This window comes from Branchiostoma belcheri, unplaced genomic scaffold, assembly GCF_001625305.1.
Source record: "Branchiostoma belcheri isolate BF01 breed outbred unplaced genomic scaffold, Haploidv18h27 scaffold37, whole genome shotgun sequence".
In the NCBI taxonomy this organism is placed as follows: domain Eukaryota; kingdom Metazoa; phylum Chordata; class Leptocardii; order Amphioxiformes; family Branchiostomatidae; genus Branchiostoma; species Branchiostoma belcheri.
In genome coordinates, this window is record NW_017803987.1 from 929,872 (window position 1) to 947,717 (window position 17,846).

The 17,846-nt window shown below is 38.8% G+C and overlaps 2 protein-coding genes across 2 annotated transcripts; one reads left to right on the forward strand and one right to left on the reverse strand.

Annotated features, from left to right (window-relative positions):
- The first annotated feature begins 132 nt into the window (after positions 1-132).
- LOC109476321 (serine/threonine-protein kinase 3-like) lies at positions 133-9,275 on the forward strand. The gene is made up of 13 exons (XM_019777238.1): positions 133-287; positions 2,381-2,461; positions 3,111-3,239; positions 3,817-3,868; positions 4,035-4,097; positions 4,457-4,621; positions 5,208-5,375; positions 5,783-5,920; positions 6,056-6,163; positions 6,643-6,761; positions 7,308-7,435; positions 8,119-8,321; positions 9,036-9,275. Exons 1-13 carry the CDS (start codon positions 274-276, stop codon positions 9,192-9,194), a joined length of 1,527 nt encoding a protein of 508 aa, XP_019632797.1. The 5' UTR covers positions 133-273; the 3' UTR covers positions 9,195-9,275.
- A 2,301-nt stretch (positions 9,276-11,576) lies between these two features.
- On the reverse strand, positions 11,577-17,419 carry LOC109476227 (endoribonuclease LACTB2-like). Its single transcript, XM_019777110.1, has 7 exons — positions 17,260-17,419; positions 16,303-16,466; positions 15,383-15,551; positions 14,623-14,725; positions 14,083-14,307; positions 13,535-13,616; positions 11,577-12,887 (listed from the first exon to the last, which is right to left on the reverse strand). Exons 1-7 carry the CDS (start codon positions 17,379-17,381, stop codon positions 12,838-12,840), a joined length of 915 nt encoding a protein of 304 aa, XP_019632669.1. The 5' UTR covers positions 17,382-17,419; the 3' UTR covers positions 11,577-12,837.
- Between the last annotated feature and the right edge of the window lie 427 nt (positions 17,420-17,846).

Consider the following 17,846-nt stretch of genomic DNA (forward strand, 5'->3'; position numbering starts at 1 on the left):
TGCTAAGAAATAAGAAATACAATTTAGTACTTTTAAAAATATTTGTTGCATTGTTGAATTAGTTTATATTTGTCCAATATACTACACTATTTTATTTCTGTACCCCCAGGATTATTGGTTTGACCTACATCTACAAGTGAAATCCTAGAGGGGGTGGGCGATCGCAGTTTCCTCTGTTTTGTCGCGATTTCTCGTCTATTATTTCGATATTTTCACCCACAGAACACGAAAGATGAGTGTTTCTGACTAGCCACAAGGAAAATAGATGCAAAGATGTCGAGAAAAAGGTGAGTTTCTTCTCCGATCATATGTATCTGATAGTCTTTTTATGCCAACTCTTGCTATAGTGTTGCCGACAAAATTATCTTAGTCAACACCACAGCTGTTTCTGTATTTTGCAAGAGGAAGTACGCTATACTGATCATAGAGCCTTCAGGAACATACCAGATATGCTATAGCGTTATGTAATTGTTTATGGTCTGAAATCTATATATGTGGAACAATAAACATGTTTTTAACTTTAGTTATGGTGCTCAAAATAATTTTTGTTGCCCCCCTCCCTCCTCAATTCTTTCCAAACATACATGCATCATATTTCTTATAATGTAAGATATGAACATTGTTATAAAGAGTGGCGATGTTTCAAAACACATTATAATAACTGTTAGACACCTAAGCAGTTTATGAAATGAATGTAACGAAGAATATTTCTGTACCAGTAATTTGCAATATATATGCTAAACTGGTAGCTTAATTGTATTTGCTTAGAAATCATGCACTTGACAAACAACATTTGAATATAGATGACTCTATAGGCTGAAGATAACTCAATCATTCACTTATGGCTGACAATACCATCATATTTTTCTTGAGTTTACTCTCAATTATGATAATTTGAATGTAATGTCAAAGTAGAAGAACCTTTCTGCAAATTTTGGTTCATGAAATTAGTAAAAGTATGATTTTTGTATAAGGATATCTGTATTTGGATGCAGAAATCTTTGCTCATTCAATGATCAATTCACAATTGTTTGAATGTTTTATGTGGGAAGGAATGTATGAAATCATGCCCGTAGCCAGGATTTTGAATGGGGGGGTTCGTCCCACTGCTTGAGTGGACCTCGAGCGCCGTAGGCGCGAGGCGAGCGCCGAAGGCGCGAGGTTCCTAGGGGGGTCCGGGGGCATGCTCCCCCGGAAAATTTTGAAAAATGAACCTTCTAAAATGGCATTTCGTGCATTTTTGAGAGGATTTCCAAGAGAAAATCAGAGATAAATTTTTATTCAATGACAAAGAGAGCAGTTTTTCTACGATTCCAGTCCATCTTTTCAAGAAAAAACTTGGACCTTTACATAAAATGTGGACCAAAAAGTGGACCTTTACATAAAATGTGGACCAAAAAGTGGACCTTTACATAAAAAGTGGACCAAAAAGTGGACCTTTGAGCCTTGTGGGGGGGTTCTTCCGAACCCCCCTGGCTACGGGCATGGATTTCGTTGAATTTGAAGATCAAATTTGCATATGTAAAACTGTACTTGTATGTAAAAAGCCGTAATTGACTCAGAGTCAGTAAATGAGTTCAAGACGAACCTAGACAAATACTGGGAGAGCATAAAGTATAACACTGAGTGAAGTCGAGATCGGGATCACCACAGGATTACCTCTCATCCCGAAGACGGTATCAAGGTATCAAGGTCAAGGTGTACCATAGGGACTGAGTCCTTTGTTTAACATCAGAATGACTCACGAGCAGTCAGAAATAATGTGTATGATTAGTCAGAGGATTACAGACAGACATGGAGAGGATATCACATGTTGACACTGTGAGTAATGGTACTTAAAATCTAGTTTACAGTGAATCATTTGTGGTATTAAAAAGCAGTCCATCTTCTTACCAGTGTGTATTCAAGTTTATATCATACCCGGGCCGCAATAACGTTCGACAACGGGTTCCGGACCGGGCCGTACTTTACGGTACGGCCCGGGCTTCCCTGGCTTCCATAGAACGATTCGAACGCATTTTGCCCTAACTGCGTGCGCCACTTTCGAAAATTTGAATACAGAATCTGGACGTTAGATGTTGTTGCATTTTAGGGTTTAGGGGCACCAACTTTTGGCTCATCTTGCATTGAAAGGCGTGTTTTCTTGGGTGGGTATGACAAAAATAATATACAACACGGTGTATTCCGCATCGACCTCAGTTTCGGCCTTCCCGCGAGTCGGATAGCCCTCCTGCTAAGGTAACCATTTTTGGTACAACATTTGCATAGGCTATGAGGTTAGGCAGCAGTGAGAAGGTTAACTAAAAGATAACTTGATGTAACAAAAGTACAATTGAAATGTCTTAAGTCTTTTTGTTTATTTGTTGAATGTTCCTTCCAGTGAGCTGAAGAAGCTGAGTGAAGAGTCCCTGACTCGGCAGCCTGAGGAAGTGTTTGATGTTCTTGAGAAACTGGGAGAAGGGTGAGCTTTTGTCTCTATATACTACTACATTGTACTATAGCTAGTACAGGGGCGCCAGAGTTTACAGTGTTATTTTACGGAATACAGTGCAATTTTACAGAATACAGTGCAAGTTAATGGAATACAGTGCAATTTTACTAGTAATTCAGTCCAATTTTACTAGTATTCAGTGCAATTTTGCAGAATACAGTGCAATTTTACTAGTATTCAGTGCAATTTTATGAAATACAGTGCAATTTTACTAGTATTCAGTGCAATTTTACGGAATACAGTACAATTTTACAAGTATTCAGTGCAATTTTACAAAATACAGTGTAATTTTATGGAATACAGTGCAATTTTACGGAATACAGTGCAATTTTACAAGTATTCAGTGCAATTTTACAAAATACAGTGTAATTTTATGGAATACAGTGCAATTTTACAGAATACAGTGCAATTTTTACGGAATACAGTGCAATACTAGTATACAATTGCACTGTATTCCGTAAAATTGCACTGTATACTCTGGCACCCCTGACAACTGTATAGCAATAAGACTACTTTGGTCTCGCCTGACAGTTGCTCAAATGTTTTGTGGTATTACCTAGCAGTTCCTATGGTTGACAACAGTCTCTCATCACAGTTTCTGATAATTCTCCCTTTGCAGTTCCTATGGCAGCGTGTTCAAGGCCATGCACAAGGAGTCGGGGCAGGTCCTGGCCATCAAACAGGTTCCCGTGGACACTGACCTTCAGGAGATCATCAAGGAGATATCCATCATGCAACAGTGTGACAGGTGGGGCTGCTAACTGGTGATGATCGGTTTCCATGGTGACAGAGAATCCTGAGCTCCTATTGGAGAATTGGACTGATGTTCATCTTGATAAAGAATTCTAAGCTCCTATTGGACTGATTTTCAAAGTGATAAAGAATCCTGAGCTCCTATTGGACTGATTTTCAAAGTGATAAAGAATCCTGAGCTCCTATTGGACTGATTTTCAAAGTGATAAAGAATCCTGAGCTCTTGGACTGATTTTCGAAAGGATAAAGAATCCTGAGCTCCTATTGGACTGATTTTTAAAGTGATGAAGAATCCTGAGTTCCTATTGGACTGATTTTTATAGTGACAAAGAATCCTGAGCTCTTGGACTGATTTTCATAATGATAAAGAATCCTGAGCTCCTATTGGACTGATGTGCGTAGTGATAAACAATTCTGAACTCCTATTGGTAGTTCTAGGATTCAGGAATAAGAATGTCTTTCTTACGTTAGAGGTGTATAGCCACAACTTCTCAAATTGTAGATGTTTTTCAACTGCTTGGCTTCTTTGATATTCACTATGTATAATTTTGTTTTAAACATTTTTATTTCAGTGAATATGTCGTCAGGTATTTTGGAAGTTACTTCAAGAATTCCGATCTTTGGGTAAGTGTTTTTCAGTATGATAACTTCCTTTGAATCCTAGAATTCACAACCTCAGTGATATTTCAAGAACAGAGTTTGATATATATAAGATACAAATGACTGAATTTTGAGGCAATGGTACAACTAGTTTGGAGGTTTTCTAATGTTTCACATGTTTGTATGACAGATTGTGATGGAGTACTGTGGAGCTGGATCTGTATCAGACATCATGAAACTACGTAACAAAACTGTAAGTAACGCCATATCTTACATGGCTGTATACAACACTTATGTACCAGAAATGAGGATAAACACGTATGCGTATTCAAATTCAATATATAGTAACTTACTTGATATCATAGCATATATAGCAAAAGCATAGAGAAGGTACAATTTCACTGATTTTCAGCTGAATATATTAGGTAGTTGTTTTTGTATTGTTGGCTTGTCCGTATGGTTTTTGCTTGTGTGTGTATATGTCTGAGTGTGTGTCTTTGTGTTTCTGCACTGCAGTTCCTGTGTATTGTGCCAGAGGGAGCAGTGCAGTTTCTGAATGTTCTGCCAGTGGTCTGCTCTCACTGAATGCCTTGTTTCTTACTCCTTCCACAGCTAACAGAAGATGAGATTGCTGCCATCACCTCCATGGTACTGAAGGGTCTGGAGTACCTCCACTTCATGAGGAAAATCCACCGAGACATCAAGGCAGGAAACATCCTACTCAACACTGAGGGAGACGCAAAACTGGCAGATTTTGGAGTTGCTGGCCAACTCACTGTGAGTTTGAAATGCTCATTTTGTCTCCCAGCCAATCAGACGACAGTTTATGGCCCTCAGATGACCTCTAACCAATGGGATTCCGTGTCAGGTGATCAGTTCACCTATCCTTACTTCAGGCAACCAATCAAAACATCCGTTAGTCTTCCAGCCAATCAGAAGGCAGCTTATAGCTCTCACCTGACCAGTAACCAATCAAAATGTAACCTGTAAGTTGCAGTTGTTTGGTACGTTTAAATTTGATTGAAAGCTTAACAAAATGAAACTGAAACAGATTTTATAGTGTAAATGTTTGTTAAGATCTGATTGAAAGCTTGACAAAAGGTACCAGTAGGCCTTCAAATGTTTTTGGCGATGCCTCAGGGGGGAGCCTAATGGTACAGTATTGTGTGCAGTCCAGTCATTGTGCAATGTCATTTTTGACAAACTCATGACAGACGACATCCCCAAAATCATGACAGTGCCATGCAAACAAAGACTCTACCAACAACCACCGTTGCCATGGTAATGTATGTTTTCATTGCCAGTCTTGTTAATGTTTTGCTAAAAATGGAGTCGTCGTTCAAAAGTTGTTTGCTGTTCTCAGGACACGATGGCAAAGAGGAACACGGTGATCGGTACGCCGTTCTGGATGGCGCCGGAAGTCATCCAGGAGATCGGGTACGACTGTCTGGCGGATATCTGGTCGCTGGGCATCACGGCGCTGGAGATGGCGGAGGGGAAACCTCCGTACGCCGACATCCACCCCATGAGGGTGAGTTATATAAGCACGTCGGCAGAACATACTGCACCTGCGCGAAACCCGTTATGTATTGTACATAGCACTTCGGCAGAACGTCTCATATAAGGTTGTATTCGCGCATATAAGGTTAACAGCCCGTCTGTAGTTTCCAAATGTTATGTTGGAAAATATATCGTCTGCAACAGGCAAAAATTCTGATGCAATGTTGACCAAAAATCCAAGCGAAAATCCAAGGTTCTGCGCAGGCGCAGTACATTCTGCCGACGTGATAGTTACATGTACTAGGGGTGCCATAGAATTCATACGAATTTTACGGAATTCGTAGGATCCATTACTCGGAAACATACGATCTGGATAACTACCCAAAGACCATGGCACTTACAAGTGTATGTCTAACCCGATCTTTCCCCATTTTGCAGGCTATTTTCATGATCCCCACCAAGCCCCCTCCCACCTTCAGGAACCCGGAGAAGTGGAGCCAGGAGTTCATTGACTTTGTGTCTCAGTGTCTGGTCAAAAACCCGCAACAACGTCCGTCAGCAACACAGCTTCTACAGGTTTGTTTGTTTGTTTGTTTGAGTCTTTGTTTATTCATGAAATACTCAAACCAACATGCTTACACATGTAGCCACTTTTTATGCAAAATGTGACCAAACAAAGGATTTTTGTCAAAGTTTTTGTTTTTTTCACAGCATCCTTTCATCCGAGCAGCTAAGCCAGCCTACATCTTGAAAGACATGATCTCAGAGGCCCAGGTTGCTAGGCAACGGAGGATGGAACAAGTGGAAGAGGAGAGCCCGGTAAGTGGTCACATGATGTGTGATTGACAGATCTGTGGCTTGGCAACAGGTGGTCACATGATGTGTGATTGACAGATCTGTTGCTTGGCAACAGGTGGTCACATGATGTGTGAGTGACAGATCTGTTGCTTGGCAACAGGTGGTCACATGATGTGTGAGTGACAGATTGACAGACAACATCATTTGGGCAGTGACAAGGTGAAGTATTTGATTGGCAGCTAGTATGTTGCTAGGCAACAAGGATCAGAAAAGCAAAAAGAAAGTTGCCTCATTATTGGTAAAATGTGTCATCTTTGTCCCTTATCAATAACAGTACAATAAAATATTTTTGCAGCACTGAAAAATGAATTTATATTATAACACATTAAATCATGAGATGACTTTAGATCATTAGGACAGAGAGCTCTAATATTACATGACCAAATATGGTATGATTTGACAGTGTTGCTGATGTTGTTTGTTTGTTACTATGACAACAGGATGAGGATGAGGATGATGATGTTGATGCGAGCACGATGCTGCTGGGAGAAGACAACGACACGGGCACGATAAAAGCGTCGGACACGCCGCGGGACAGCATGACTGATGTGGACGACAGGTAAAACACAGAAAATACTCCCACATTGTTGTTATGTACAACCTACTACTGTAGTAACAGTTACTGAAGTATTTGTATCTGACATTTTATATCTTGGTAAACTGCAGAAAAATAGTTATCTCCTGGTAAAAAGAAATAGTCATGCCTACCACTGTACCAGAGTTATCAACCCAGGATTGAGTTCTTGAAAAAATCTTTTTCCTAAAACTACCATAGAGTAAAACCTTGCTTCTGGACCAAGAGGTTGGGAGTTCAAATTCTGGCTGTTGTTGCTCACACATGCCTTACTGCAGTCCTTAGGACAGAATGTTACACTGTGGTCAACTGATCAGTGTACTTGTTGAAAAGAGCTAGGGGAATTTCAAAAGTACAATGAACCTGTAAATATTACATAGTAATAATAATACATACATAGCGTCTCTGTCACTAAAACTGGATTGAGATCACTTTCGTTTCTACAGTGCACTGTAAGCTACTTGAAAAGGCTCATGCTTCACCGCAGTTGACGATGACTGCTTTATGTTACTAACCTGGTGTGTTTTTCAGTACCATGGTGGAGAGCAGTACTGCAGGTACCATGATCGAGCACAGCGACAGTACCATGTTGGAGTCAGACCTGGGTACCATGGTCATCAACTCTGATGATGACACAGATGAAGACTCCACGATGAGAAGTCAGTAAAAAATCAGCATATCATAAATGATTATTAAGATTTATTCATATTTCACTCCATACCACAGGTATGGGTGGGAAATATATTGTTTTTGATGTGTTTCTTCAAATTGGTCAGCTGCTTCATTTTTTTGGACCAAGACCTACAAATTGACATGGAGGTAGAGAAAATACCAGCAGACTTTTTAAAAAAAATCTTCTGAATAATTTTTTTTCTTCATTTTTGAATCTTAACTCTTTCTGAGATTTTGAAAATCTAACCGCTTGCTTGAGTAGCAATTTCCATGTGTATCTAGTTACCTTGGTGTCTAAACATTGATCCATATTCTGTGGATCTTTCTTCTGTGTGTGTGGTAAGATTTTGGAACAAACTAGAAAGGTAACATTTGCAAAGCAAATGCATAATGTTTATCTTCGCATAATGTTAATCTGCTCTGTTAACTCTTGCTCAAACACATTCATATATGTGGTCAGACAGGAGTCTAAATCCCTCCTGCTATAAAATTGCAACATGATGTAACCCAACACTAATTACAAAATGTACCATGATGACAGATGTCTGGTTCAGATCATTGACCTTTTTTAGCTTATAGGTTTGGAGAAGAAGAAGAGGAAACAGAGAAAAAACAATGTTTTCCTTTGGTAAATATAATGAAGAATAAAATGTTGCCATTTTCACCCCAGGAATAGAAACAGGTAAAGTGAAGAAGGAGAAGTATCGTCCGTCCTTCCTGGACCACTTTGAGAAGAAGGAACAAGACGAGAGAGACCGCCAGTCCGCCGCCAACGGGAACATCACGGCCGAGATCCAGCCCGGACCGGTTCTCCGGCCAGCGTCCGAGGGGTACGGCTTCATGAGACCGTTCCAAGATGGAGACTTCGAATTTGTGAGTGTTTCTCTTGATATGTTCATGTTTTATTAGGAGTTTATTAGAGTTCAACCCCTCCTTTAACTGTCTACCTATGACTATGTGACAGCTAGTATCCCAGTAGAGGACACAAGACATAGGATTACATACATGCAATTACTAGGTACATACAATTATTACAACATAACAAGACATACCGGTATGTGTATTATTGTATGTGCTTCAAATTTGCGCTTAGGTAGTGCATATTGAAGCATTTTGAGGTCCTAGTATTATGGTAGGGCTCAAAATTCATTTTTGGCAATATATGCCTACAAATTTAGGTTGTACAGAAAAGGTTTTGAGTGCACAACAGATTAAAATATGAGCTACTGGAAAGAGTTGCAGCCCTAAGGACAGCGCATTAAGCTGTGTAAATACATAAGGCTGAAAAAATAATATGAAATATGTGGGGAAAAAGACATGTTTGGTATTCTCCCATTGACATAACAACAACTAAAGAATAACTCAGCACTTTGGGATCACTTCCACTTTTGACTTTCTTCATTTAGTAGCATATTCATCAATTAGTGACTGTTTTGAAAGGTAGGAAACACGTACCGTCCTCCAAATTTTCTGCATCCACTGTTGGTCTTGATCACGGAGTGACCTAGTCTCGCAAGAACACAAGGTATGTGTTTGCTACCTTTCATTGATGAACCTCTTCAATGACTTTCTTTACATATATTACAGTTGAAGAACCTGAGCTCTGATGAGTTGAGGAAGAGATTTGAGACTCTGGACCAGGAGATGGAGAGAGAAATTGAGGAACTTCGGCGCCGATACCAGGCCAAACGCCAACCTATTCTCAACGCCATGGACGCAAAGAAGAAGCGACAACAACACTTCTAACTCAAATTATCATGAAACTTCATCTGTGTTGGTAGTAATCATCATAGTAAAACGTTGAACTTTATTCCAACACACAGTTTACAGAGAGATCAAATTTTCAAGGACTACTGTCACCTTCATCAGGATAATTAATGACCAATCACTTCACAACGTGATCTCATGAGAGTTACGGTTTACAAACACATGACCTTATTCACACAGGATTTTACTGATACGTGACGTAAGCAATTGATCAAAAGTGCCAGGGAGTTTATATCATCCACCATCTCTATTAAGTGAAGGCTGAAGTGCTCTGAAACGTTTGTAAACCGTAACTCTCGCGAGATCACGTTGTGAAGTGATTGGTCATTAATTATCCTGATGAAGGCGACAGTGGTCGCTGAAAATTTGACCTCTCTGTAAACTGTGTGTTGGAATAAAGTTAAATATTTTACTATAACTTCTAACTCAACTAAACAGTCATTCTTTGTCAACCTTGCTGTAAAATTTTCCTGCACCCTAAAAATAAGACTAAGAGTTTGTCATTTGTTGTTTTTTTAGCAGAGCCAGAAATGGATCCCAAGTCATCAACATTTTGAATTAATTGGATAATTTCTTAAGACACTGTGATAATGAAGAGTACAATGATCTTATTCATGTGATAAAGAAAAATAAGTGGGAACTTTGCAATGCCAACACAAGTCCCAGCTTCATAATGATTCAAGCATTTGCTAAAAGTGTTTTTTTCCAACATACTGGAAAGCCAAACATGTGTTTAATTCATTTGCAAAAAGCCTGGTCCTTTGAAAAGTGCTTCTACAACTATGAAAATCTGTTGAAGTAGTCAGCAATATTCTTAATTTTGTACATACTTGTTGTTTTCTTGTTATGTTACGTAAATTTCTGTTGCTTTCTCTCAGACCACACAATGTATAGTTTATAAGTATATATTTCCTAAGTAAAATGAAAAGTGCAGTGTTAGGTATTGTTATGCTAGCTGTTTACATAATGCTGATTTTTTCCTCTAAACTGGATAGATGCATTGTCAGCAAATTTGGTGGATTGAGGTCCAACTTAGAACTTCATGGGATATTGTTTTTGTTTTTTTTTGTTCTACATTGTACTAGTAGTAGATAGCCTGTCAGTACTATGATATTTGTTGTAAATAATAGGAAAAAAAGGTGTAGGTTTTAAGATTTTTAGACTCTGTATGACAGAAAAAAACAGTGTCTAGATTTGTAGCTATTTGATACAGAACTTTGCTTTTATGAGTGGAGGAAGGATTTGTAACTTCAGAAGTGCATTTAGATAGTGTTTGTTGTCATGACAACACAAAAAACTGAGGCTTTATGATTATTTATTTGAGATAAAGGGAGAATAGTTGGGTGGGGGCTTTGGAAACATAATGGTGATATTGCATTAAGCTAAAGTAATCATATTTTTGTGAGGAAAACTTTTGTTTAGCACCAAAATGGCTGTATTTTTAGGCTTATACTTTAGTTTTATGCTTTTTTCTTCTTTGAAAACTTTCGTTTTTTTTTAGAGGAAGATAATTTTCATATCTTTGCCACATAAACCATTGCACAAAAATCGTGTGTAGCATTTATGTACTATAGTAGGTATGCACCCATAGGAGGTATTCAGGATATGTATCAATGCTTTTATGGTAAAGCCATGAAAAAATGTACCTCACTTTTCGAAAAATAGTTGGAAGAAAAGCTCTAATGTGCCATCATGTGTAGCAATACAGCAAATACAGCAACCTTTTCCAAACTGTTTCTCCTTTCCTTGAAGTTATATTATGCAGATGTTATATTAAGATTTGGAGCCACAGTCTCAACATTGTAACTATGTAATTTTGGGAAGTTGAAAACTGAGATATAATATCAGAATGCCACACTTAATATCTTACATATCACACTTGCGGAAAGGAAATATTGTTGCCAAATTGAGTAAAGTTGCCACCTTTATGCCACACCAATTCAATTTGTTGGTTCTCAGATTCGCGTCTTCATTTTTTTTCTGATTTGCAAAAAAAAAAAAAAAAAAAAGATTCTGGTTCTGAATCAACTAAAAATGCTCATATTTTGCCCCCAACAGTTGAGGAAAGTCCTTTTTTTCCTAATTGTTACAGTTTTTCCATCTATCAAATTGAATGCAGTGGTTTGATTAAAAGTTCAAAATTCATTGTTTATATATTAACCCAGCCTTTTGTGTTGACTTCGTGGCTCCTATTGTAGTATTTGGGGCTATCATAGGATGCCTAGGCCTGTTTTTATTTTCGCCCTGTCGCTTCATATTTTTTCTGAAAAAAATCCTAGAACCAACAAATTAAATTGGTGTGGCCTTATGAATCTGTTTGTATTAACTCAGCATTTTGTAGTGTCTGTTTTCTTAGAATACCTTCTTTATTCACTGCCAATAGTGACTAGTATGACCACAACAAAATGTGGCATAGTGCCTTGTATACCAGTAAGCAATATCATCTGTTTGTAATAGCTTGATAATTAGGGTGCCATGTTCACTAAGTGACAATGTAAAATTAGACAATAGACACAAAAAAACTGTCTTGGCTTTGTATTGTTTGCTCTAAACTTGGTGAAGAGTCAAGACTAGTACAGTAATATATGTTATGGTTTATTGTATGTCTGAATGAGATGAAATTATTCTGTTTACTAAGAAAACTACAAACTTTCAAGAAAGGGTAAGTTTAAACTGCATTTCCAAGCACTGGATTTCTGAATTATACCATAAATTGTACTTTAAGCAGCAGCAATCTATAAGATTTTGACTCTAATTTTTTTCTAACATTTACAATCAAGAACCCTTTTTTCACAGTAACAATATGTATACTATATGTATATTGCTGCATATGTTATGTGCATGGCCAAGTTTTTGGTCTATGTATGGACACCTGTATCCAGCAAGGATGGCAAACACACCATTTTTGTAGTACACTGTCAATCTTTATATTTTCTTGGTTACATATCAATACATTTTTTTTTACATTTTAGAGAAGCTTTATGCCAGAAAATTACTCGTATGTACAAAATGTTATTAATTTTTTTAAGGAACACAACAAAGTAGTCATACAGTTATGTTTAAGGGCCCTTTATGTAATATTTTAGCCACAAAATTCTTGAGAGCAAAAAGCCTTCATAATATGTATGTCATGTAGAACATCTTTTTCGTAGCATTATTTTATTAGCATGATTACTTTGTATCTTTCATCATGAACTGTGCAAAGACATGCTGCACAAAGTCAACTGGTTTTCTAAAACTGTCACAATTTCAAATTTATTTTGTTGTTTTGTTGCCATTTGTAGCATTTAAGTCTGTAGCAGTTTTCTACATACCAGTTTTGTTCAATACATGTACATTGCAAGCGATTTATCAAATGTTATTGTTTTGCATTTCTCATCAACTATCTACCACATCTTTCCTGTTTGCAATTGTTTCTTGACATAACACTTTTTTTTCAAAAATAACAACTCCTTTTCTTAAATATTTGATATCATTAAATTGATCAATGCATTTTATGCAACTTCCAAATAAAAAATGATATGCAACTGTTTACGTAAGGTGAGAAAACATAACAATTGAAACCATCATTTTTATAGAATTCATTATAATATCCTATAGTTACAAACAGAAAAAAAATTTTTTACAACTTGCTCAATGCCCACTTTGGAGCCGAAGGGTCCCCAAATTTGTCTGAAAAAGAGATAACATACATGTAGTATTACATGTGTATCATGTTACACATTGTTCCATGTTAAGAACAAAAGCTCATGCCTCTTACACTACTTGTGTGATAAAAAAATAATTGGAAGCACCAGGTACAAAATGTAGCAGACAACTAAACAAACTGTAACAGTGGGGGGTTTATAGGCGCTACCAACGTACCCGGCCGATGGGTCTAGACCTTTTTAGCCGAGTGGTTTGAGCATCTGGTTATGAAGCTGGTGCTCGGGAGGTCGTGGGTTTGAACCCAGGACCAGGGTTTTTTATCTGTTTCTACTGCTCGCTCCTGTTTCTTACAGTGGTTCCCACACCGGCCCTGGGAGTTCTGGCAAAGAGTGCTGCTCCCAGGGTTGTTGAATTTGGAAGATTCGAGGACAAATCTTGAAAAGAAAAGGGGGAGTAGTGTAACAGTGGGGGGTTTATAGGCGCTACCAACTGACCCGGCCGATGGGTCTAGACCTTCTCAGCCGAGTGGTTTGAGCGTCGGCATGTGGACTGGTGCCCGGGTTTGGTTGTGGGTTCGAACCCCGGCCCGGGACCTGGGGTTTTTATCTGTTTCTACTTGCTCCTCCTGTTTCTTACAAAACAAACAAACAAAAATCCAATTGTCAACCTACCTATTACCCCATCCTTGACCAGTTTATGAAGATGGTGTGTAACGTTTCCTGCTGCGGCCTTGTGTAGGTGTTCTGGTGTGTCCTAGTAAACAAACAAGCAAACATTGTCTCTTTATTTTTCAATAAAATGGGCCAAAACCTACCTGCATGCAATCTACCTACATGGCCCATATACTGAATTTATAGGGTCATCACAGGCAGAACTAAAAGAATAAGCTGGTAACGGCTGACCCACAAAAAGTACAAAACAAACAAATGAACGTATAAAGGGAATGGCAATGGTTTCTGAACAGTTTTTAGTGTGATCCATACTTCCTAAATTCTGAGTAGTGCAGGTAAAATTTGTTTTGTGCAGCTAACTTTCAATGTGCAGGTATGCAGAAAAAAGTACATGTATTTGAAACCCTGAAACACTCACCACATAAACCATTTTGAAACACTCACCACATAAACCATTTTGAAACACTCACCACATAAACCATTTTGAAACACTCACCACATAAACCATTTTGAAACACTCACCACATAAACCATTTTGAAACACTCACCACATAAACCATTTTGACAATCTCCATGGCTGTGAGTGGAGTCTTGCTAGCCTTCTGCAGTGCCGCCAGTATCTGGGACTCTCTCATGTTTCTGTGGTTTATGTACTCCTGGATCTTCTCTGTGGCATTCTGTACGATCGGCCCGTGGCCCGGATAGATGGTTGCGGGTTTGAATCCCGCTAGCTTCTGAAGGGACTTCATGTAGTCGTAGAGATCCTCAAAAACCTGGAACAACACAGAGATTTGTTATTAGGATACCCTCCTGCTATAAAATGGCAACATGATGTAACCCAACACTAGTTACCATGGTGACAGACATCTGGTTCAGGTCATTGACCTTATTGGTTTGGAGAAGAAGAAGATGAAGAGACAGGTACAGAGCAAAAAAAAATATGTTTTCCTTCAGTTAAACATAATGAGTGACTCACAGTTGTGCCCTCCCCCTGTTACCACTAGTTACCATGGTGACAGACGTCTGGTTCAGGTCATTGACCTTATTGGTTTGGAGAAGAAGAAGAAGAGACATAATGAGTGACTTACGGTTGTGCCCTCTCCCAGTATACAGTCCCCAGAGAACACAGCGTTCTCCTCCTCTAGTAGTAAGGCCATGTGGTCATCTGTGTGGCCTGGGGTGTAGATGGCTCTGTAAGGACAGTAGGGTGGTCTTGTGGTCAGGGTTGTTGACTTAGGATCTACAGGTTCTGAGTTTGAATCCTTTGCAGCAAGGTGGAAAGGTGGTCTTGTGGTTAGGGTTGTTGACTTAGAATCTGCGAAGGTTCTGAGTTCCAATCCTGAGCAGGCCCCAATGTTTTGCCCTATTTCTTCACTTGAACATGTGGAAAAAAGTACCTAGCTTTGGCTGACAACCCAAACAGGCAAAATAAAGGCTTTGTACTGTATTGTACTGTTCTGTTCTGTACTGTACTGTACTGTACTGTACTGTACTATATATATACTGTGCTGTTACTAGTACTATACTGTACTATGCTATTGCGTACTGTCCTGTACTGTATAGTACTGCACGGTTACAGTACTGTATTGTGCTGTTCTGTGCTGTTCTGAGCTGTACTATACTATACTGCACTATCCTATCCTGTCCTGTCTTGTCTTTTTAGGGATGTCTTCTTGAATGGGACATGAAGCTGGATAGCCACAACTCAAGTATGTTAAAGCCACCTTAGATCAGAAACTATTATTATCTAATCTAACCTACATTTTTATACAGTCTACCTCCCAAAAAAAAGGAATGAAAATCTGTGCATAGTTCACACAACAAAATTAGAAAAAAAAAAATACTGACTTGAGTGTAGCTCCTTCAGTTTTGATGACGTCCCCCTCCCTGAGGTAAGAATACCCCACCCCCGGGACTCCTGTTGTCTCCTCCCCCTGGGGGGGACTGTACCCCTCTGTGTCCTTTGACCCCCCTCCACTGGGGTTTCTGGGCAGCTTGCTGATTCTGAAGGGCGAAACTGGAAACATTCAAGGAAAAAAAGTCAGTCTGTCAGCAAATCAAATCGGTCTCCAGCAGCCTAACAATGTGGGTTGTAAAATAGCCAAGTAGAGATCGAGAATAACTGAATAATTGGCAAGTGAAGTTTGGCCATCACAGAGTTTATTACAAACCTACCTGTCTCTCATTAGGGCTTTAATCTGAAATTTTACAACCAACTTGAAAGTTTTAAACAATGGATGCAAGAAAAGCTTTGCCGTATCATTTTTTCAGGATGTCAGGAATATGCTGTATACTAGCTAGTATACAATAGTGCTTTATGTACATAACTCTACATGAATATCTACGAGCACAAAAAAATAATCTAAAATAAGGAGCATGGCTTGAATTTTGGATGCAAAAAAAGTGCAAGTGCATCCACTATTTTAAGCCCTGATCACTAAAACCACATTACAGACCAAAACGTGGAAAGCAATCAGCACCAAGGACAAATACTTGTGTAAACCAATCAGCACCAAGGACGGACCCTGGTGTTAACCAATCAGCACCAATTATTTGCTGCATTGACTGTTACCACCTATGAAGTATAAAAGAAATCATGGTAACAGTTTTTCAACAGTTTTTAATACTATGATCAATTATAGTATAATCCATACTCCTTGAAGTCTGAGTGGTGTATGCAAAACTTGTCTGGTATAGGTCATTTTTAGTGCTACCTGCACCGGTTCAGGTATGCAGAAAAAAAGATTTTGAGCTCTGCTTGTACTTACCTAGTTGGAAGGCCTGCCATATCGCTGGGATCCCCCCCACATGGTCGTGATGCCAGTGTGTGATGAGGATCTCCTGTAACGCTGTACCGCTGGACTGCAGGGCTTCACGGAGGTTAGGAACATAGCCTGGTATCCCAGCATCCCCGGTGTCTATCAGGATACGACTATGTACAAAAGGAAAATTCCTTGCAGCTATTACTTTACTACAACATAGAGTGAAACATAACTAGAAAGGTAACAGTTGCAAAACAAATACATAATGTTTACCTTTGCACATGGTCCATTAATTCTTACTCAAACACATTCATGTACAAATGTATGTGGTGACAGGAGTCGAAATCCTCCTGCTATGACATTACAACATGATGTACCCCAACACTTAGTTACCATGGTGACAGACGTCTGGTTCAGGTCATTTACCTTATTGGTTTGGAGAAGAAGATGAAACAGAGTAAAGACAATATGTTTTCCTTCGGTAAACATAATAAACTTGGTGCAGGATTTGCTATTGAGAACTGAAAAATGTGTGTATGTGTTTTACAACGTTTTATGAGAGTTGGTCCTCTCTGACAGTAAATTTCCATTCACAACGTCAGAAAACGCTATGCGCTATGATTTTTCACCCCAACATCTTCTTGAAGTTGAAGAGGTACTTTCATACCGACCCGGAGGTCAACGTCCTTTCGGTCAACGAGGCAAGCATGAAACTTTGACAGATACTACGTTTGTCAGTTTTGGGTGTCAAAGGATACGTACATGTTACGCCAACCATCAAAAAGGGCTGGGGGTAACTTTATATCTTATAAACAGTTAATGTTATATCTGTACTACAGCTAACCAAATATAATTTTAACGTTACTTGAAGCTGACCTAGGTATGTCTGACCTGGTTTTGAACTTTATATGACATGGTATTTGCCAACCAACCGAACAGCCAAAGGCGTTAAAGTTTGCTCACCTTTTCCCTGTTCCTACCAGGTACGTGTTTGTCCCCCGGAGAGTGAAGGGACCGGGGTTCAGGCCCAGAACGCGAGTAACTCTGGAGGAAAGGACGTCGATTTTCGGGATCGCCGTCGCCATGTTGGGGAGTGAAGCAACACGGGTCAAAAGCGACACCTATACATCCTGTGCAGTACTGCAGCGTAGCTATAGCCACTGTCAGATTTTGCCTTACTGTTGCACTTATGCAAGTAATCCTTTCGTTTCACCCGTATTCGTTTGACTTTAAGAAGGTAGTCCAAGCAGAGACATATGATTATTTTTAATAAGTGTTCCTTGTCTTTTTGTGCATGTTTATTATTGTTTACTTAGCAAAACAATATGTGATCAATACAATAAGACAAACTTTATAGCTTATAAGAGCACTCGGTTTTCTTTTCTTCAAATTTTTGTTTCCATTTGTGATCATTTTTCTACTTTGCACACTTCTAGATCTACATGAATCTGTATGTAAGGCTAGACTTCAGTAGTTCTACATGTAAATCAAAGCATGTACTCTAATATAAATTTCTTCAACTACATTGTATCTCTAGTAACTAATAAAGA